This window comes from Anser brachyrhynchus, assembly GCF_964034855.1.
Source record: "Anser brachyrhynchus genome assembly, chromosome: 14".
NCBI classification, from domain to species: Eukaryota; Metazoa; Chordata; class Aves; order Anseriformes; family Anatidae; genus Anser; species Anser brachyrhynchus.
In genome coordinates this window covers 19797115-19818241 of record NC_137709.1, presented here as the reverse complement: position 1 = coordinate 19818241, position 21127 = coordinate 19797115, and the positions used below count along the sequence as shown (strand labels likewise).

The 21127-nt window shown below is 42.1% G+C and overlaps 3 protein-coding genes and 1 long non-coding RNA gene across 9 annotated transcripts in view; 2 read left to right on the top strand and 2 right to left on the bottom strand.

Moving 5' to 3' along the window:
• TTC1 (tetratricopeptide repeat domain 1) overlaps positions 1 to 9184 on the top strand; it is a 34048-nt gene extending 24864 nt beyond the window's left edge. For both annotated transcript variants that reach the window (XM_080555411.1, XM_080555410.1), the window contains exon 8: positions 7693 to 9184. In XM_080555411.1, coding sequence (XP_080411537.1) covers positions 7693 to 7826 — 134 coding nt within the window. In that variant the 3' untranslated portion in view covers positions 7827 to 9184. The remainder of the gene's footprint in view (positions 1 to 7692) is intronic.
• On the bottom strand, positions 3 to 12433 carry LOC308177738 (uncharacterized protein). Its single transcript, XM_080555438.1, has 4 exons — positions 11070 to 12433; positions 10308 to 10415; positions 7673 to 7736; positions 3 to 7456 (listed from the first exon to the last, which is right to left on the bottom strand). The coding sequence occupies exons 1-4, from the start codon at positions 11294 to 11296 to the stop codon at positions 7442 to 7444; spliced, it is 414 nt and encodes a 137-aa protein (XP_080411564.1). The 5' UTR covers positions 11297 to 12433; the 3' UTR covers positions 3 to 7441.
• A 112-nt stretch (positions 12434 to 12545) lies between these two features.
• On the top strand, positions 12546 to 19692 carry LOC308177741. Its single transcript, XR_013939382.1, has 2 exons — positions 12546 to 15963; positions 17133 to 19692. It is a non-coding gene; the product is annotated as an uncharacterized lncRNA (long non-coding RNA).
• Positions 17996 to 21127, bottom strand: part of PWWP2A (PWWP domain containing 2A) — a 30507-nt gene continuing 27375 nt past the window's right edge. For all 5 annotated transcript variants that reach the window (XR_013939368.1, XR_013939369.1, XR_013939370.1 and 2 more), the window contains one exon: positions 17996 to 20713. Coding sequence is in view for 1 of the 5 variants with exons in the window: in XM_080555399.1 (XP_080411525.1) it covers positions 20700 to 20713 (14 nt within the window). In the remaining 4 variants the exon portion in view is untranslated. The remainder of the gene's footprint in view (positions 20714 to 21127) is intronic.

Sequence of the window (21127 nt, the reverse complement as noted above, 5' to 3'; positions counted from 1 at the left end):
TATACATGTAACTTGCATAATAATCATTGTAGTCTACTAGGAAAATAAAAATTTGTGACTAGAATCTCTAATATAAAATTTAAAGAAGGTAAGTTTTAAAGGAAATACTTGTGTTAAACAAAATTCACGATTTCTTTCTAGTTCTCCTTTGCTTAGTTCTACTAACAGTAAGTTCTAGCCAAATAATTTTCCCCTACAGAAAAGGCTATTAGTTAAATTTAAAAACAAAAATATTCAAGACCTTCTAAAACAACATGTAAAAGCAGGGGGAAATGGTTTGAAACAGACCAATTGCACTGTCCTTTCTTTCTGCAAGTAAACATTTAAAGGAGGCATTCCCATGAATGGGTTAAAACAGGTTTTTCACTAAACTGTACATAAAAAAAGTCAACCAGCTGTAATAACTGAGCATGTTTGATCTTGTGTCTGAAGAAATAAATTTGGTTCTTTTTGTAGCACTTTCCACCTATAGACCTCCAAGTCTTCATGTTTATCCTGGTTTATATACCGTGTTTCAGCTTTGTTTGTGTTAAGGCTGGATTAGGCCTACCCTAGTGTTACAGACAGGCCTCTGGCCTTGCTGAGATAAAAGTGGATTTCCTAACTACATAGCTCATTATATTTTGACTTTTACAATTTATACTAAACGATACTGTTGACTGAACTTCTTTGTGGAAAAGAGAATGTGATTTAATATAAGCCATTTGAATGTGTGGGCCTCCAGCGTTGTGTTGTGTGGTATCGCTATCGCTTGGATAGCACGGTAACTGGACTGCTCTATTTCAGAAGAGTAACTACTTCAGTAAAATCACCCAAGCATGATTGGTTTTCCTGTGTAATACTAATTTGCATAAAGCACTTCCTAGCATAACTCAGAGTTATAATTAAAGTAATAATTTTAGGGTGACCCCCTTTCCCTGCCCCCCCCCCCCCCCCCCCCCCCCCAAAAAAAAAGACTGCTGCCAACACTGTCTATTGCCTCCTAGTTAGAAGGATGTGTTAAGTTCTTATAGGTTCAAAACAGTGCAGAAGCTACTCTGACAGTCTGTTGCTTTTTAAAATGAGTTTCTATTTTTATCTTTTCATTTGTGCTGTTTAGAAAATCCACACAAAAGAGCAAGGACAAATGACAGTGTAAGATAAAAAAGAGAAACTGTCTGTACCTGACCTGTTTCAGAAACGGCTGTCAACGGTTACGTGTTTACTCATTCTAGGTGTGACAAGTAGATGAAATGCATTTTTTAAGATGAGTAGGCTTTGTGAGTTTGGGATAGTGTTTTGTTATTCTGTGGAGAATCAGGTTAAACAAACTCAGTTTGTCTTGCATACAGTAGCATTAATTCCTAAAATACTTGGGAAGAAGAGACTCTTTCAAGAGCTTCTGCTGTAGTTGATATTTTCCTTTAATATTTGCTTCTTGCTGTGCAGGGAGTCTGGTTTGCTCTTGTTTTGTATCTGTCTTGACCTATTAAATTTAAATAAAGCTGCAGTAAGGCTTTCTAGAGCTGCTGTGCATCACATTTTGTTTCTATCATTGTGCTTAGATGAAGTTATAAATAAATAAGGTTAAGTGTGGTAGTGGTATAAATGAGTGAAAAATGCAGAAAACCTTCAGAAGGATTATGACTATTTGTAGGGCGGGGATGGTTTTCAACAGAGTAGTAAGAAAACAGCTTCTGAAGAATTCTCCCTTTGTAACATCCTTAATGCTTGAAGGGCCTAACGAATCAGAAGGGCCTGCACTGACACAGTAAATCCAGCATTACAAACTGTCATTACAAACCTAATTCTATATTGGTAATTTTTGTCTAGATTTCAGACTAGATGTGAAATTACTTAAGTGTTAATCCAGTAGCAGTTAGGATTTGGGAACTGGACTGGCCTTTTGGGAACCAGTTCAGGCTGTGTATATTGGGATTCCAGAGATGGCAATCCCTTCTTGGTGATGTTAAATATGCGAAAGGGGATGTTCTGATGTTTACTGGTGGAAACAGCCAGGAAAAGCCACACTAAGAGTGGGTTTGTATAGCATATAACCCTATTTTCACTGACAAACTCTGTGTGACAGGATTCACATAAATCGTCACATTTGTTATAATTACATGGTGTAATTTGGGCATTTATTCTTGGCACTGGTCGTGATCACTAGTGTGTCATAAATTGGGGATATTTTTCTGTAATACATTCTCTTAACAGAAAACTTGAAATTAAATTTTGAATATGGGCAAGAACGAGACTCTTTGTTATTAAATGCCCTATATCTTGTATTTAACAGAGGCAGCAGTGATGTCATGGATCTACTGATGCAGGCCTGGGAAGGAGATACTTCTCAGGGTTTTTAAAATGCTGCTGCTCTATGTGAGGTTAAATAAAAACCCGACAACTGAAAAAGGGTTGGGGGGGCGAAGTGGGAGGTCTAGGAATATAAGATGACAAACTTGATGCAGCATGGTCGTTAAGGCATTTCTTTGGATTCTTCTTGTTGCATTTGTTTTAAGGTGCTTCAACTATTTTTCAAGAACTTCATTAATGCTCTTTGCCCATTGAATACTGTCAGAACAGACAATTGCTTGCTGTAATCCATTAGGGGATTATTGGTTAAACAGTAGCAGGTGCACAAGGATTCATTCAGCTGCTTGCTCACAGGAGAGCCAGCTGTGGTGTCTAGGTTTTACCCCAGATTTTGTGATTTCCAGGAGCAAGTCAGATCATCCAAATAGTTCCAGGGTCGGCCTGGTCCAGGAGCACTAGCACTAAAGTTAAATTAATGATTGACAACATATTCTAGAAAGGATGTCACACTTCATCATGCTTTGGCTCCTTTTGAAGTTTGGATATTGCCTTGAATTCCTGTTTTAGTCAGTGAATCAGTCAGTAACATTGTTTTTTCTAGGTCTTTATTCTTTCAACTGAAAGGAAGCGCTTGTACACCTACCCAGCTGAGTAATGCCATGAAAACTGGAGCTGTGTATAAACTAAAATACACACATACATATATGTATGTATACTAAAAAAAAAATGGAGTGTATCTTCCTCCTTCCCCAAGAGTTTCCTGTTTTCCAGTGCTATGGCTCATTACCACGTAGTTTGTCAGAAGCTGAAACCACTTCAAGTGATTATATGTAAATAAATCAGGGTACACATCCTTGGCTGGATCTTCTTTTCCAGTCTAGCTAGCTATGAATTCTTGCGTGTAAATGGTAGCACATGTGATTAATGAAATTCTTGTTAGAAAAAGCATGGTTTACTGTCTAGTTCAGTAGGTAAAGCAAAAGCTGCTTGCACAAGCAAAGCAAGGAATCCGTTCACCACTTCCAGTCAGCAGGCAGGTGCTCAGCCACTGCCAGGAAAGCAGGGCTCAGCATGCGTAATCTTTTTTTGGGAAGACAAATGCCATCACTCCCAATGTCTCCCCTTCCTCCGTCTTTATTCCAGCTTTTATTGCTGAGCATGATGTCCTGTGGTGTGGAATATCCCTCTGGGCAGCCTGGGCCAGCTGTCCTGGTCCTGTCCCCTCCCAGCTTCCTTGCGCACCCCCACCCTCCTTGCTGGCGCACGAGGAGCTGAAAAGCCCTTAGCTCTGTGTAACATGGCTCTGCAACAACTAAAACATTGGTGTGTTATCAGTATTTCCATCAAAAATCTAAAACAGCGTCGTGTGAGCCTCTACAAGAAAAATGAACTATTCCAGCCAAAACCTAGACTAGATGCTCTCTAAAGGTCCCTACCAACCCAAGCCGTTCTGCAGTTCTTTCCCTTTATGCTTTCATAACATGAGCATCCTCTGTTTCAGTCACTACCCAGGATTAGAACGCATACTAACCATTTCCTGTGTTGTTTTTTTTAGTTTCTCTTCAGATTTTAAAACAAAAGATCTCTAGCTGTTTGTGCAACGAGCTAGTCTTGTTTAGACTGAAATTATTGTGATAACTAGGACCAGCAGCTGTGGGGGGAGGGTGTGAGGTGAGAGGAGGCTTGGACCTGTTTCAGCAGAGTTTAACAGCTTGTGATCTGTGGTGGTGATGCAATTTTCTGCATAGCTGTAGGAAAGCCAGGTATATTGGATATAAAAAAATTGGGATGGAACATGCCAATCTGTGTAACCCATTTTATACAAATAATGCATCAAACCTGATCAGCTTTCAGCTTAAGTTATAAAATGAGTGAGTTCCAGACAATAATGTACCTGTGATTAATGGAAAGGCCTATCAGAGCACATTACCTGGACTTTTTGATCAATAAGCTTTTTCCAACTACTTAAGGTTAGTGAAAATGTTTATTAGGCTTAATGCCTGAAGAATGAGTTTCTTCTTTGATACTGAAGGGTATAGTGTATTTGACACTAAGCTGCTGAAGCCCAGTACTGTGTGTAGGGAGAACATGAGGTCACTTAAATAATTCAAACCAGAACTGATACGCAATTACTGTGGGTTCAGTCCTTCCCTTATTAGTTAGGGAAGGGAAGATGACTTGTCCTGATTATTTCAATTACTTCATAAATGTTGGTAATGCAAAAAGTTATACGAAGATGAGACCTTCCCACAGAACTTATTTAAAACAAAATATATATGGCTTTTCAGCTTCCAAACAACACATTTAACACTAGGAACTATATTCAAAGAATTGCCAGGAAGACTCAACAGCAGTCAATTCTGGCTGTTACATCAGGAATAAATAGTGAGAAATCTTTTGTGCATCTGCCTTTTGCAGTAGGACATTAAATTTCAGTTTAGGTGAATCACAGACTTCTGAGCCCTAAATTGACTTTTACTAGTTAGTTTTCCTGTAATCTCTGAATATTGTTTTGCTGAATAAATTTGACATGCTGGAGTTCCAGGTGAGAAGTAGACATACGCTCTTTAAAACACAAAGAACAAGGTCTATGGAAATAGTCTCTCAGGAGAGAGTGACCCTGCTCCAGGACAAGTGAGTGTTCAACTGCTGAGAACTCTTTGCAGCTGAGTCACAGCTCCACAGGCTTTTTTGTCTCCTGCAAGCACAGTCTCTCTTTTAAGAGAACTTATCTTTGGGGGAAAGGGGAGGTTGGACTTAACTACAGATCTAAATTTTGGGATGAAAGGAGAGTGGAGGAGGAGGAAATGGTGCTTTCCTACAATGATGGGTTTATGTGCTTCAAGCAGCAGGAACAGTGCTTGGGGCTTGAGTTCCCGGAAAAGGCAAGGCTTTCTTCTACTTTATTAACAATTCAATAAATGTGTCTGCACCAAAAGGCATTGCAGTATGTGGGTTTAAGTGATAGGCTGGTGACCTCTAACTGTATTGTTTAATACTCAGTCACAGCTTGCGTGAGACAAAGAATAAAGGATTAAATATATCATATAATCTTTAGCTTCTCCCAAAGAACTGGCCTGGCTACAAGTAAGAATGCCAAGGCGGTTGTTCTGTGTTTATTGGCTCTGGTATGACCGGAAAAGAGCCATCATACTCACTCCAATTAGAAAAGGCCTTTCAGTGTTTCCTGAAACAGGCAAACTTGTCTGCCTGCTCCTGAGCCAGCTGCAGTGCTGGGATAACTTGTAAACTGTTTACAACTGGCTGTAGGAATGCCAGACTATGCCAAATTCTTCCACCAGTAGACAAAGACACATCTCACCCCAAAATGTGGAGCTAAGCAATGACCAAGTGTTTGTCTAAAAGTACAATAGCAACTATTCATCCCCATCCTAGAGATGCTATGAACATCTGTAGAGCTTTATAACCAAAGTGCTTTTAGGATGCAGTGTAGAATTATGAACTTGACTTAGAAATTTATACCAAACAGTATAGCAATAAATAAATAAACAGTAGAAGGAAGCTAATCCTAGCTGAGACGCCCACTGGAGTAACCTTGGCCAGATCACTCACTCACCTCATCTGTTAGGCCAAACAGGAGAAAAAAATCAAATTGAAGAAATTGTCCCACCAACTAGCTGCTTTTGTAGACAAAGATTGCTTTTTTTTTTTCCCCTGTATAGGGCCACAGAATTTCCATTTTGACTCACAGACCAATCTTGCTTTAAAATAGTTACACAAATATCCGAAAGATACCCAGTTGTGAACCAGCACTTTGATGCAAAAGCTTAATTACATTGGCATGCTTGGGAGTACTGTAGTAACAACTGTTAAGTTTCTTTATGCAGGATTGAGTTGTTCCTTAAATTAAGATGTTTACGTTTTCCCCTGGCTTGTTTCTTTTTGTATTTTCTGTGAATGTACTTAGAAAAAGTTCCCCCTGCCCCCTGTTCAGTTTTGCAGATGTCGTTAAAAAACAGTCTATTTTGGTTTATTGGGGTGGTGATTAATCTGACTTGAACAGTTGCCAAATAGCATGCCCCTTATCTCTTACATCCACTGGGTAAGTTGAGACTGATAGAGTTTCAGTTTTGAGCAGTTACAGGGCTGCAGCATCATGCTAAGGCAAATAACTTGATCCATTTGTACCATGTAAATGCTGTTTGTCTCTTTGCAAAGGACTTGTGTAGGGCTTGGCTTCTTACATTCCTGTATTTGTTCATCATTCCTACAAGAGTGGAAGGCTTTTTAAAAGGTGGTGTGTAGCCTGTGGATGCAAACCTAGGGTAGGCTTCAGCTTGTCAAAACTTCTGATTGGTTTTTGGGAAGTTAGTCTACTATTGTGCATTGAAGCCAAGAGGAAAATAATGTTCTTAGTTGGGAACCAACCGTCTTTCTCCTTTGTCGTCTTATGCCAGGGATCAGCTAGCTTGTGTTTAGCCAACATAAATTTGCTACCTCTGCTTTTTGTTTGATTTTATGCATTTTATCTATTTGATTTATTTATTCTACAATCTATATAATTATTATTTTTTAATGGTGTCCTTTAGTTGTCCTTCTTTTATAGGTGGTAGTAAGACTCATTTTCTAGAGTCAGAAACCTTGTGTAGTATATGTTAATCGAAAACCTTAGATTTTATTAACTATCATGCTGTCTATATATTTATCAGTGCTAATTAAATAATGGGTACTTAGAACTCCTTCCAGTGATAAGTTAGCTACAGAGAGCTGTAGTTGTGAAGGTGAGTTCATGATAATACATCAGATGACACCCTGCCAAGTTTTTGCAAGCAAAATAGTTATAAAGTTGTATGCTTCAAAGGGAACTGCTTAGTTTGCAGGTACAGGCACATTTGTATGGATTGATTTATTTTAATGTTCTTCATATCAATGTACACATTTAGAAAGGGATCCGTAGCAATTACACGTGAGCAGAGTTTGAGCTTTGGTTTTCTGTTTCTTCTGGTAGTCTAGGAAACTGGGCAGATATAACATACTTGAATGTTTATAGAACTGTAGCTGCACCAAAAGTGGCACGAACTGAAAAACTTGTGTTAGAAAACTGAGCATTGGCAGCTATCAAAATTATATCCAAGTGTAAGTACAGGGGAGACCGGTCCTCTTCTGTGAGCTGTTCAACTCTCCTTAGTTAGGACCTTACGACCTGAGGAAATAAAGAACTTCTGGATAGCTGTAACCCCCAAAACTGACATCATAACTGCCCCCCCCCCTTTTTTTTTTAGTTTATGTAAGAGCCTAATATTCAACTAACTAGAGAGATTTCCACAGCATTTACCTTAAGTTAGTAGATAAACTAATAGAGCTGGACTGTGTATTTGGGCATAATTCAGTGGGAGTTTTCCCTCTGCTTACTACTCACATATTTCTTTTTCATTGTAGGCAAACTGAAAGATCTTGGGAATTTGGTTCTCCGCCCCTTTGGCCTGTCAACAGAAAATTTCCAGATAAAACAAGATTCATCAACTGGTTCATATTCCATCAATTTTGTTCAAAATCCAAACAACAATAGATAACGTGAATTCATTCTAGTTCTGCTGGCTTTCAGGCTTTTGTGACCGTGCTTGCACGTACCACTAAAAGGAATCAGCAGACATTCTTCACGCTATCCAAGTGAAGATAGACTCAAGCATTTTCATTTCTCTGCTTGTAAAATTATTTACAATGTGGATGTACAGAAAGTAATTTGACTTCTTAGTGATAACTATGTCCAGTGTGTGATTTTTCACTTGCAGTTTTTGGCATGTCCAACAGTCAGGTTCATTATTTTGGCCCATTCAGTGCTGGCAACAACATTCTAGCAAGTAATTCAGTTGAATCAAAATGCCTGTGCACCTGTGGCTAAGAACAAAGCCTAACAGCGTCTTGGGGGATTAATGCAGCTAGCAGAAGCACTTCTCCACACTCAGCAGGTGGATATGACTGACAGCATGCATAGAACCAAGCTGACCTCTTCTGTGGAATATTTTTTCTTTGTAATAAAGGGTTGGTATTTCTGTTGGTTTGCATTGTGAAGTTCTTGCTTTGTATGATTCCTTCCCATGGGGGTAGTATTGATAAAAATGCTTATAAATAGCATATTTGCAAGACATTACTTTGAGCCATTTGAGTTTTTTTCTCTTGCTTATAGCAGCATCAGAGACTACCCTTACCTCAGAGTTTGTTTACTTTTTATTTATTTTGAAGATGACGTGGACATTACATGCCAATATATATACACTTTGTAACAGTACCCTAAAGTTAGTGAAATTTGCTTGTCTGAGATACATTACAGCTATCCATAGTGGCCAACAAGTGATATTACAGTTGATTGCAAAAGATTCTTGTAGACTTTGAGAACTTTGAAGCATCTATAGATAGATGCATAAGAAGAAATACATGTATGTGGTTTTTCAAGGGTTTTCAGGTTTTGAAGGGGTGTCTTCTATTTACTACTTACTGGTTTTTATATCAATGCTGAAATGTTCACATTGCAGGCATTTTTCAGTTGTCTCCATGCAGCTTTCAGTACGTGATTTAAATAATTAGTGGTAGCTGTCTGATAGCTATTAGTCATCATCTTACATTTCAAGAAATGTTTTTTTGGGTCCTTAAGGACTGAAATTCTAATAGTTGCATGTCTTGAGCTCCAGTCTTTACACTGATAAGCCTGAAAGGAATAGTGTCTCAAGCTAAGGTTTCTTGGTGCTTTTCTTCCATTTTGACAGTGCATGCTTAATGGTGTGGGGTGGTGGTGTGTTTTTTTTTGTTGTTTAACTATATCCTGATGCATTTTTAGTTTTGACTTTAACTGTTTATAAACCATTTCATGTCTGCAAGGAGTATGTATTACATCTATGGGAAATAAAATGTCATCATTGTCAAAAGAAGAAAAGACCTAATTCACAGTGAGGCCTATGCTGCCTTTAACATCTTCTGCATAATTAAAATGTCACTTAACTAAACAAAAAGAGCCTCTAGGATTTCCATGTGCTTAAACTGTAACTATGTCTTGTTTTACTGGAGTACTATTCCAATCATGCAAGGCTCAGTTGTCTTTGCTAAAATTGGGCAGACTGGTAGGTGTGTAAAGGGGAAGTTTTAAAGAAAGATTTTGCTCCTGGGAGCAGCCACAAGGTAGCAGGAGCTGGAGAGGTGGTTGCTAGCCAGATGCTGGGTGTGTTGGGCTCCGGTATCAAGGGAGAGGGGCTGAGCTTACCTGGGCTATGAGGGAATGTGCTGGGAGAGAAGTGTGCTCATCACACCTGGAGTGTCTGCAGGTCCAGAGTGGCTCATTAGCTGGCTTATTGCTGGCAGCTGTAAAACCATGCTGCTTTCAGAACTGAGCTCTTCAGGCTCAGGGAAGGTTTATTAGCTTGGACAGAATGTTGGGACTAGTGTAAGTCTTGCTAATTTTTCCTGAAACCTGGAGTACCATGGAGCAGAGGTGTCCAAACTCCAAAGGAGCCCTGGGCAGAGGCAGTGCTGGGCTGGCTGGAACTCGTAAGCTTGGCCTGAGCCCAAACTGAGGAGCCACTGGGGAATGTGAATTGTGCTTCACCGGAGCTCCCAGTTGAGCACACATCAGGTAGAGATGCCAGTAGTTGCTGTTATAGGCTCCATATTGAAAAAGCAGCTGGCCCTGGAAGCAGTACAGTGTGGCCGGAGCTGGAGCAAGGCTCCACTGCCGAGCTTCACTAGGTGACGCCTGAAGGGTGGGGAAAGGAGCGCATCTAGGGTTTTGTCTGGTTTAGCAACATCAGCAGTAGTCCTGCATCACTGCATGAGGCAGCTTAGGTCTGCACTGTGGGTTTCACTCACCTGCAATATATGTGCTCTTAGACCACGCATAAATGGAACCATGTAGAAGCTACCGTGGATGCTGTACATTTATATCCTTTACTACCAATTAATGGCTACCTTTACTCAGCCTGCGTGTGTTTACCTATTATTTACCAGTATATGGCTATTGTGCAAAGTTACAGGCAGTGACTTAGCAAGCTGCTGCTTTGTCTTACAAAGGAGTTTGGTGACAAATATTCATTCCATTCTGGTCTGGCTTCACATCTTTGAAGGCCTGGAGGGCTGCAAATATACCTTCTTGGGGGGAGGCTGTTTCAATTATTCTGGAAAATAAAAGCACAACAAAACTTTTGATATTTCTACCTGCTGCACAAGCACCTAAAAAAGGTGTGCAACTTCCCTGCTGAATGCCTGATGTGTACCTCTAGTTTCCAACTGAAAGGAAGAACAAATGAAGCTGAAGGATTGCAGTTGATTTGCTTTTCACACTTGTGTTTGTAATTTAATTGCACTGTGTGAAAGAGGCAGCTTAATGTCACTGGAAATTGCACGCACCATTACAGAGGACTCAAATCTATAGGTCATATGTACTCAAAGTGCCACTCTAGGGCTAGAATAGAAACCTCTGGACTGTATTATCTGACATTACAGCAAGTTTTCCTCTAGGTAAAACTCCAATTAATTGCCTAATGGAAGCCCTTTTGCATTGTCCAAATCCTAAATAGCTGCTTTTTTTTTTTTGGCTTTTTATTTTTAAAGGGATTTTTTTTATGTCTAAATTGGTCATCACAGCTGCCAAGAGAAAGGTAATTGGTACTTCCTCCTGTTGTAATTGGCCACAAATCCACTGCATTGCCAGGGTGTTTTGAGGCACATGCATTGGGTTTACAACCTCTAATAGGAAAAAATGTTTTATGAAACAATCTTTTAAACATAAATGCTCTAAACCAACAACTTCCCTTGCTTCCAATACTCACCTTGTGTTTCCAACAAACATTCCTTTTTTCCACTTGGTGTTGTCTGTCCTCGGCTCCCAGCCTTTGTTCCTTCTTATTCCTCTGCAAAAATAAATGCTTTTAGTACCTGGCATTTTCTCCCTGCGCATGTTTGCATAGTAATGAGGGGGCCTGCTGGTCTTCTCTGTGAGCTGAAGAGACAGGGCTTCAAGTCTCTCCCTACAAAGAATTTTCTCCAGGCTTTCCATAATGTTTGTGTCTCAGACCTTCATCTTTTTTGACATTGAAGAAAGGACATCAGAACCAATGCTGCGATTTGTCTCCCTTCTGCTCTATATGTTCTTGCTCACTTCTTTCTTGTTTAAGTGCTCAAACACTGTGAGTCCTTTTGGCAACAGCTGTGCCAAGTTTTAGACCTCTCCTAAGCCTTTTCTGAGCTAACTGGTTCCTGAGACACAGACCCCCCTTTCCTGCAGCTGCAGGCAAGTTTTCTTTGCTTGTGTTACTGCAGCTAAACACCGAATTAAGTCATGTTTTCTTTGGTAGGCCCGGTTTACTGAAAAATACAAGTTGTTTTGTATGATTTCCTACCACACTGTTGCTTACCACCATTTTCAGGAGTGACTTTTGATTTTGTCTGTGACTGAGAGGCAAAGAGTTGACTAGTAGAAGGCCTAGCAGGATCTCATGGGAAGCATCCCAAGTTGAAGGACAGTGGAAATTTTTTTGAGATTAAGATCCTTAATCTAAGTGTGCATCATTTATTTAATATTGTGGATGTTTATCTATGAATATTACATATATTGTTGAGTGCAATGCCAGGTAGAGCATCTCTATAATTAAATTTACTAAGCCTGGTTCAATGACAAGATCTACTTTTGATGGACTAACGCTATACTGTAGCCACCAACTTCCAGGACACGGATTTTTGTCTCTAGACATCATAATATGGTCCAAAGTAACATATCCAGGATGTCATGCTTCAGAAAATAACTTCAGAAAACTGAGTGTCCAGTCTGTCTCCATCACTTTAGCTTTTCATTACAAGGGCACTCAAAAAGTAGCTCATCCATTTTGTGGTGGGGCCGTTAGCACCATTTCCTGAGCTTTACAAGCACATCCAGTGATATGTGCTCAGTAGCCTCTTTTGTCCATGGTATCTAAAGGTGCCACTGCTTCTTCATTTCTGTCCTTTCAGGATAGGTAATACCAAGTAATTGCCAGTTTAATCATTACAGTACATTACCATATGCTACAGCTTGTATCTTTTTTTGTCTTCATTTGTGAGACTGTGCCAACTTTCTTATTGTACAGGAAATATAAGGAGTAAGTGCTCTCTGATAATTCAATGCAGGTTATTTACATTAAATTTAGGATTATATCACTTCTGTTACCTCTACTTTTTCGTGTGTGATGGGAGTGGGATACCCAAGAGAGCTGTCTTCACCCTCTTTTTCTCTACCACCACTCAGTCCAGCTCCTGCATCAGACCTGGACACAGAGAAAGTTAACAGGGTGGGTGTTTGGGTTAGCACAAATTAAAACCTAAGTTACTTAAAATCCAGACAGTCCAGGCCACAAGCAGGTAAGCTGCCCCAGCAGAGCTTGCATGCTACGCTCAGCCCACTCAAGCTGACCTTCCCTCTGAGGGAGCTCTCTGTGTCCTAAATCCAAGACGTGCAGTGACATATGGCTGTTTCCAAAACCTGTCTTCACTTAACTCAGTCACTGAGGTTTTACAGCTTCACAGGATGTCTCAGAAGCTGTTCTCCCTCCGGTGTTCAGCACCAGCAGCAGACACTTGCTGGGTCTCTGTAACCCCCTGCCTTGTAGCTGTAGCTGGCATTTCGACGCTTGCACCAAGGCACACTGCAGGCACAAGTGGTGGCAGACATGCAAGGCTTCCAGAATCAGTGGTTCAGAAAGCTCTAGGCTGTACATTACAGGTTCCTGAGAAAGCAAAGGCTCTTACTTACTCCCCAGAAGAAGCCTTGTCTAACAGTCTCCTCAGCAAAGGGCAGCCAGCCAAACAGCCACCAAGGAGGTCTCCACAAACCTTGTCAAAATCCTGTTTTTAAAGCCCTTTGCCATGGCTTACCGCAGCGGTGCGTGGGGCACCCCCAAGTTCTCATCCTGCCACCTCTTGTCACGTACCCTGGTGAGCAAACCCAAGGGAAGGCACCGCTGCCAAGCCACCCGAGAAACAAAACCGCTGCTCGCGTGTCCCTGGGCCGCCCACGCTCAGGGCTCAAACCCCGCTGGGCTCCCTCACTGAGGCCGCTCAGGGTGCCCACAGAGGCCGACCCCAGAGCCTCTCTGGCAGCGTGCCACATCCATGCCTCGCTCCTCCTCCAGCTCCCAGGCCCACCGGCTGTGTCATTGCCCTTGTGGCAGAGTTGCTCACTGTGACCGTGCTGCTCAAAGCAGGGGAGCCCGGCCAGCTGCAAGTTGGAAGTGCCCAGCAAAGCCCGCCTCCACCGTTTCCCCCCGGTAAAAGGATAAAAGCAGGGCCACGAGCTCAGCTCAGCTTGCACAGCACCCTCAGGGGGCATAAAGCCTCGGTACCCTGCCCAGAAGCTCAGCCGGAGCTGTGGGGGTGCAGTGCTTCTGGGAGAGGCTGCTTGGCCCAAAGCATGTTTTTTCCAGCTGATTTTGGGTTCTGACCATGAGAGGTGTATGTGCTAGGGGTGTCTTCTAGCAGCAGAGGCTCTGGGTAGCCTGACTGTCAGAGACACAGCCCGCACAGGAAATTGTCAGGCTCTCAGCTGCTGTGGCATTCAGCCAGAGCCATCACAGCCTACCCTGACAGACAGAGCGAAGTCCTTTATAGCTGCAATGCCCTAAAACAGCCGAAAGCCATTAACCATGTTTTTCTGACCCTGCATGTTCAGTGGTTAATCCTCCCAGTTGGGGCCTTCACTGTTTGCAGCTCCGGCTCCAGCCTGGAGGCAGGCAGGATTCCCCGTACCTGCCCGCTTCCCAGCGGCTGGCCCTCAAGAAGGCCTTTTCCAAAGCCACCTTCCCAACACGGACACGGCAGAAAGAAAAGAGGTTTGCCTTCCCTAACTCAAGCCAGACACACACTGTGGGGCAGGTGGATTTCTGTTCTGTTTCTCACTCCTGAATGTGAACCCAGCCCGTCCCCCAGGCACAGCCCCGGGCGCAGCGGTGCGGGAGGCGTTGCTGAACAACAGCCCCGCTGCCAGCTGATGTCTTGGTGAGGTGAGATGTTAGCGAGAGGGGAAATGGTATTATCCAGCCTGGTCGGTGGATTTGAGCCTGGCTGCTGGAATAGCTTCCTGAACATATTCCTGGAGCAGTGATGGCAAGTACCAAGCGATAAAATGGGCCCCTGGGGAGGCAGCAGAGCTCTGCTGGGCTATTTGCATCCACACACCGCTCCCAACAATTGCATCTTTCTTTATCTCGGTGAGACTGACACATTTCCATTAGCTCATTTGGCTGCAGCATTCCATCTTGGGGCATTTTTCTATCTGAGAAAGGAGCTGAGAATTGTAACATCTGGGAACCTGCGGAAAGAGGAGGCCGGGAGCGTGGGCACTTCGCTGCGTTCAGCCAAGGGCCTGCCCCTGCCCTTTAGGCAACAGCTCTCTGACCCAAGGTACCTGTGTCCCCCACATCAAACGCAGCAGAAGCAATGATACTTGCAGCCAGCAGCAAGTTTACTAAGCCAAGACGCAACCGAAAGCTCTGATATAATTTCACTGTATGAATGGAAACACGATGTACGTACATTAGTCCCTGTCCTCCCGGCTTTGAAAAGGCAAACAGAGCAAACAGTGACTCACGAGAAGGTTAGTCTTCTCTGTCTGTACAGAGGAAGTACTTCTGGGACCTCATCTTTAGCACAGTCCAATATTCCTCCTTTTGCACTCCGGAGCCCCAACCCCTTTCTCCGATGGCTCGGAGTACTTCAGTATTCAAGTGAGTCCTCAAGCAGGCACAGCCTTGGTTTAATATTTAATGACCAAGGTGACCACATTTGGAAATTCCAGTCCCTAAGCTTTTAAGACTTGGAGCTCTTAGATGAAAATCTGGATTTCAAAGTTAGAACTACCTCTCCTTGGCTTTGAATACTTGCCCAAATTTCAGAACAGCCCAAAAGCTGATACACTGGTCACAGCCTGCCCAGCCCTGAGCGCCCAGCAAGTGAATAGAAACAAAGACCACACAAACACCCAAGGGAAAAACCTGAGCAGGACCATAAAAATAAACTGCAGGATGCAAACAAAAACAGCCAGCACTGTATGAACCAGGAAATAACCTGAGCTTTTTTCTAATGCCATCCAGTAGGTGCTGAGCCTTGCCACACTCTGCCTTTCCCAGGCAGTGCCTCCACGCAGCCTTTCCTGCACAAAGAGGGAGAACGACACATCCACTTCCAACGACTTGAGCAAGGACAAGAGAACAAGAGAAAAATGGTGACAGCGAGGGGCAGTTGATACCAAAGCCACGTTCAGGCAGGCTGGTTCCCAGCCCTGCAGTTGCTCAGAGGGTCGCGCAACGCTGCTGCATCATCCTGCTGAGGCTCCTGGCACGCTCGTTAGCATTTGGCAGCTGGAGCATCACTGCACCATCAACTGAGCCACGGGACGAGCACCCTTACAGCACGGTTCGCATCTCTACTGCGCTGCGAGCGCTCCATGCAAGACACTACCACACCGACCTCGTGCAGCAGAGAAGCATTCCAAGCTTCTTGCACTCCCAACTTTCTAGGAATTGCAAAAGCAGCAAAATGACTTTACCATGCAAATCTCACCAGCCCCTTACACTCTTAATAGCCTTGGAGGATGCTGTCCATCAGGGAAATGAGCCCAGCCCATCACCGGGGAGCACAAAGGTAACGCAGGAGAAGCCCCGTGTGTGATTTCCTTAACTACAGATGAGGCTTCGGGTAGGTAACTGGCTTCCCTCTCGCTGGGCTCCTCACCACATAATGCTTAAAAATAACGAGTATGTGATGGTGTCTGAGTTGACTACATCATCTCTCTGTTAGTGATTTATCTGATTTCCTAAAGAAGTCTTCCCATTGGTCTCACCCTAAAAGAAATCTTATTTCTGTGTGTCAATCCCCCACGTTTCAGCTGGCAAGTCATCGCCAACCCTCCTGCACCAGAAGCTGCATTAAGCAGCTGCTACCTGCACTTTTGCCCTCATTAAGTATCACCCTTTTGATGCTTCAGGGAAGCAGTAAACATTATTACTGAGCGGGATTGTGTGGGACTGGCTTCGCTGCTGAAGGTTGGATTACTTTTATACTTTCATCACCAAACCGCTGGAGTGAAGATTAATCAATGGGGTAATTGCAGAACTCTGAAAGCTGTGTGGCTAACCTCTCCTGTGGGTTTCACAGTCTTGCAGCAAATCCAGCAGGCTCCCACAGCGAGACACTACCAACACAATGTCACAAAGGAAAAGCCATTAGTGAGCAATTACATTTCAGCAGGATTTCCCCTCTCCACCGAGCCCTAATGAGGATAACCAATTCAAGAGGAACTGCTGCAAGAATGAATGAATAATGAGAGAAAGAGGATGGGAGTTCCTGTAGTCCGGACAGAATAAGAAATCACCCTGTGCAGGCAAAGAAAAACGTATGCTGGAGCTCTGTTCCAAGCGAAAGACAGACGTGGAGACTCGCTCACAGTTACAGGAGGAACCAACTGATTTCAAAAGCATCACAGAGGTCCTGGGCCAAGGTCTGAGTTGCTACAGACAGCATACGTGCATGTGCTCACTCCACTCCAAAGCTGAATCAATTCTGGGAAAGACTTTACTGCTGACAACAGGTCACTGCAATGAAATGCCTGACTTACAGGAGGGTTAATACCTCTGTCTTGCCCTCTAGTTCCAGGCATACTGTGCATCAAAAGAAAAGTAATACTACCTTGAAATAAGAACTTCCTTGAAATCAAATTTACCTGAGCAACTTTTTTTTTTTTTTTTTTTGCTTTTACCTAGGTGCTCAATTACAACTAGGATATCTTTTCTTCACAGTAATAACAATACAAGTGGGAAAAAATCTATATACGTGCTATCTTATACATACATCATAATCTCCTACAGATTCTGCCACCTGAAGAAGCGTCTTCCAACCTGCCCTCCTCTGACCACAGTGCCTGAGACGCAGAGCCCCGTTTCACAAGGCAGCTGGTACAGCACAACCTGCTCCCCTCCTTTAGGGCACCACGATGAGACAATGCAACTCAGCACAAAGCATTTCCTCCCCAAACGGAGAAACACCCTATTACACTTACCTGCGATGGACAACTTGTCTGAAACTGTTAGCGCTGCGAGTGAAAAATGGTCAAAGGAGAGGTGAGCAGGCGGGGCGCAGGTATTCAGAGGCCAAGCACGTCCTGTGCTCCTGCTGCGTTGTGCCTCGCTGCAGCTGTGATGGCACGGCCCTCGTGTGCTTCTGGGGAGATTAGCTCTGCACAGCGGGGCCAGGGAAGCCCTGAGCTCACCCCCAGGTCTGCAGCTCGCTCGGCACTCACTGACTGCGCTGGAAGCACGGCCGAAGGGGCAGCAGCCTCTGAGCAGGACCTCCACCTTCCTCCTTCAACCGGGCTGGGTGCGTCTCAGTCGCAGCCATGAAATGGGGCCATCGGGATTTCTTTGTATCTGTGTCTACAAAGTATGGGTAATCTTGTCTCATTAATGACACAGCAAGAAAAAGAAGAGCTTTTCCCCGTTTCTTGTGGAAAGCATCCGGCTGGTTGAGCGTGACTTGGCATCTTTTAGCCACTGTGGTGAAATGTAACCTTGGATAGAGGTTTGTCCAGGTGATTCACTTCCAGCAGTGGACTAGTAACCTCAGTTTAATCTTTGTTTAATTCAGGGAAAAAGAAAGAAAAAAAAAAATCAAAGGCTTTTGGGTCAAGGACTAATAAAACAAGGAAGCTAAGACATCAAAACATTATTCAACATTATTTCCCTTTAAAAGAGCACTGAAAAAAATCAAGGCTTTATTTGAATAAATGTTACACAACATTCTTTATCATTTACTTCTCAGCAAATCTTAAAGGATGAATCATATTCTCCTCATTCAAGTCTACAAAATGAAAGAGGCATAGTGACCATTCAATATACAGACAAGAAGGTAGCACGGAGCAAAGCTTAAATATTAAGCAACTAAAGCAAAAAAGTGAAAAGCAATACATTACTGTAATTCTCTATCATTAGAATATCCCTGACAATTTCATTTCAAAATGAAAATCTGGTTTCAAACAAAATGGCTGCAATACTTTCTGTGAAAACAAACGCAAGTACAATTAGCTACCTTGTCTATTTTTATGCTATTTGCTTATATACCCATATTATCCAATGCAGAGACCTGCATCACTCTTGAATGTTTTTGTTTTTCTCTGTATTTCAGCTGCTGTGCACAAGTGCTCATGATGATGAGGAAATAAGAGCACTGGTTAAGAGTCAGATGTCACACAGGCAGGCACTACTGGCTTCTACTTACAACATCAATCAGTTTTCAATCCAATGTGCAATAACCCTGCTATTACAGTCCTGGGCCTTTTTCCTGAGCAGAAACTGTTTTGTGCCATGTTGTTTGGTGGCTTCTCTTTTGTTCGGTTGTGGGTTTTTTTTTGTGTGTTTGTGTGTGTGTGTGTGTGTGTGTGTGTGTATTAAAATGTTATTTAATAGGCCAAGACCCTTGTACATTATGAATACAATTGGGATCTAGCGACTAGAGGGTGAAAGGCTAGCACATACTCTATACCAAACTGCTTCCCCTTTCACCAAATCAGACATCTTCATTTTTCTAAATTCTAGTTAAATCTCAGGCCACAAACAGGACCAAAGCACTGATCCTCTGACCGGTGAAAAGGAAGAGCACTGTAAAATATTAATCTGAAATTTTAAAAAGTCATATTTTATTATGAAAAACGGTACAATTTGAACCTACTGCATAGCATTATACAGCTATTTGTTAACAAGCAGGCAGTAAGTATTCAATTTCCAGCTTTATAAATAAATTACCTCTTAAAAAAAGGAATTGAGCAAACACTAAGCATGACCTGGCTCAGTGTGTGTGCATCATTGATACGCCTTTCCTGGATCTGGATGACTGTCCTCACCTCTCACTTCCCTCTTCCCCGACTGCTTAACAAGTTTAAACCCATTGCCAACACCAAAGCCAAGCAATGGAGTTGTCCTCACTTCGAATTCAGTGTTACTTAATTCAGGCGCCATACTTGAAGGCTGTGAAACTGTCTTTGTGCTGATACAGATGCCTCTCGGAAAGGTATCTTTCTTTTTAAATGATCTGGATAAAGACACTATTTTCTCCAATTGAATCAGGATGCTAAGGAAGAAGAGTTTAATACAAGTCTTTTCAGTTCTCTAGAAACAAAAATTTGTCTTTGAGTAGATTATGTGCACATTTTCACTTCTTCAAAACAAATATTTTCGCAGGTTATATAATAAATCCCCAGTTAAGAACATTGTAATAAATGACACTGCTGAGAAAGTGTGCACACAATGTCAAATAGTGACAAATAAATTAATATTTAATAACTCAGTATTTCAGCAGCGTGTCCAGCATTCACAAGCTCCACTGAAGTAAGTCTTAGCAAACACCTTTTTGGGGAGGGGAATAAAATGGATAAAACCCACTGGGTTTGGTTTTGTTTGTTTGTTTTTGATTTACAGCTATTCAAACAAGTCAATGTAACTGAGATCAACAACCATCAGAAACACTAATAAAACCTTTGCTCTACTGGTTACCTATCTGAAAAATATCTTTGTCAAAAGGAAAAATTAACCCATGATTAGAAATAGAAATGCCATTCAATTTAATCTCTCTCCATTCACGACTCCCATCTTCTTATAGTATCATAAGCAAAACGCTACTCTCTGTTGTAGCCCTTCTTAACATTTTTTGCAATCCTCAATTCCCTAAGTGTTACAATAGCATAAATAAAATGCAACCATATTCACACAGAAGGAGCTTTCCCATAATACAGAGATACATGGAGTTTGTGGTCACTGTCCTTTCCATCACCTCTACGGGAAACATTGGTCTCATATAGCAGGACTGTTCATATTTTACAATACAATTGGTTTGGGACATGCTTTTGATCACAGGTCACAGCTCTGCTAACACCTGCACTAAATACTAACTAAGCCTCATAGAATGGAAAATTGCAATGCTAAAGTTAAGAATTAAAATAAAAGTTCAAAAGTTACAGTCAACTTCCCAGGCAATTGGCTCCATCACTGGCACCTATCAAAACATACAAACGCGACTGTCACATTACAAAAAAAAACAGTTATTTGCAGTGATTCTTCATACTAATAATTCAAGTGGTTCCTTGCATGTAAGTGTCTTATAGTCTTCAATAATTTCATGCGTCATTTATTGCAAAAAAGTTTTATAAAATATTTCCTAACATCTTTTTAAATTTTAAAGAAAATGTACATTAGGTACAGGTGCCCTAACTGGGTGCAAGGGGGTGCTTTAACATATTTACCCGCCTTTCCCCTTCAAAAAATGTTTACTACTTGGTGAAGATTTCAGAGGAAAAATAGGACAATTCAGTCTCAGATTTCTTTCAGTCCTGATGAGCTGGTGCTCTTCGTGGCAGTGTAGTGAGGTTCCATAAAAACAGCAGTTGACTAGTGTCTCTGAGCTGAAAAGGGGAGAGAAAGGGAAAACAGTTAAAAGCCTTCCAGAATATATTGCAAAAGTAGGTAAATAAAATCTGAGGTGGCCAGAGAAGTTACCGGTTCGCCTGCTCAGTTTTGTGCCTTGTGTGCAGAAGACAAAAAAATATATTTACGTTATCATAAGACATACACAAGTGAACAAACTCCTCAGTTGACCGGAGTTTTAAGAGAAGCTACCGTACCAGTCTATTACGTCTCACCCCATTTCAGCATCAAGAGAGAACTTGTATTTTTAAAGACATTTCGAGGTTGTTATCAAGGGAAGGAAATTAATACACAAAAGCTATACAACGATGTATAGTTGACAGAATAAAACTAAAACTGACGCTGTAATGGCAGTCTGAATGTGAGACCTAAGGAATGCATGGGAGCACGAA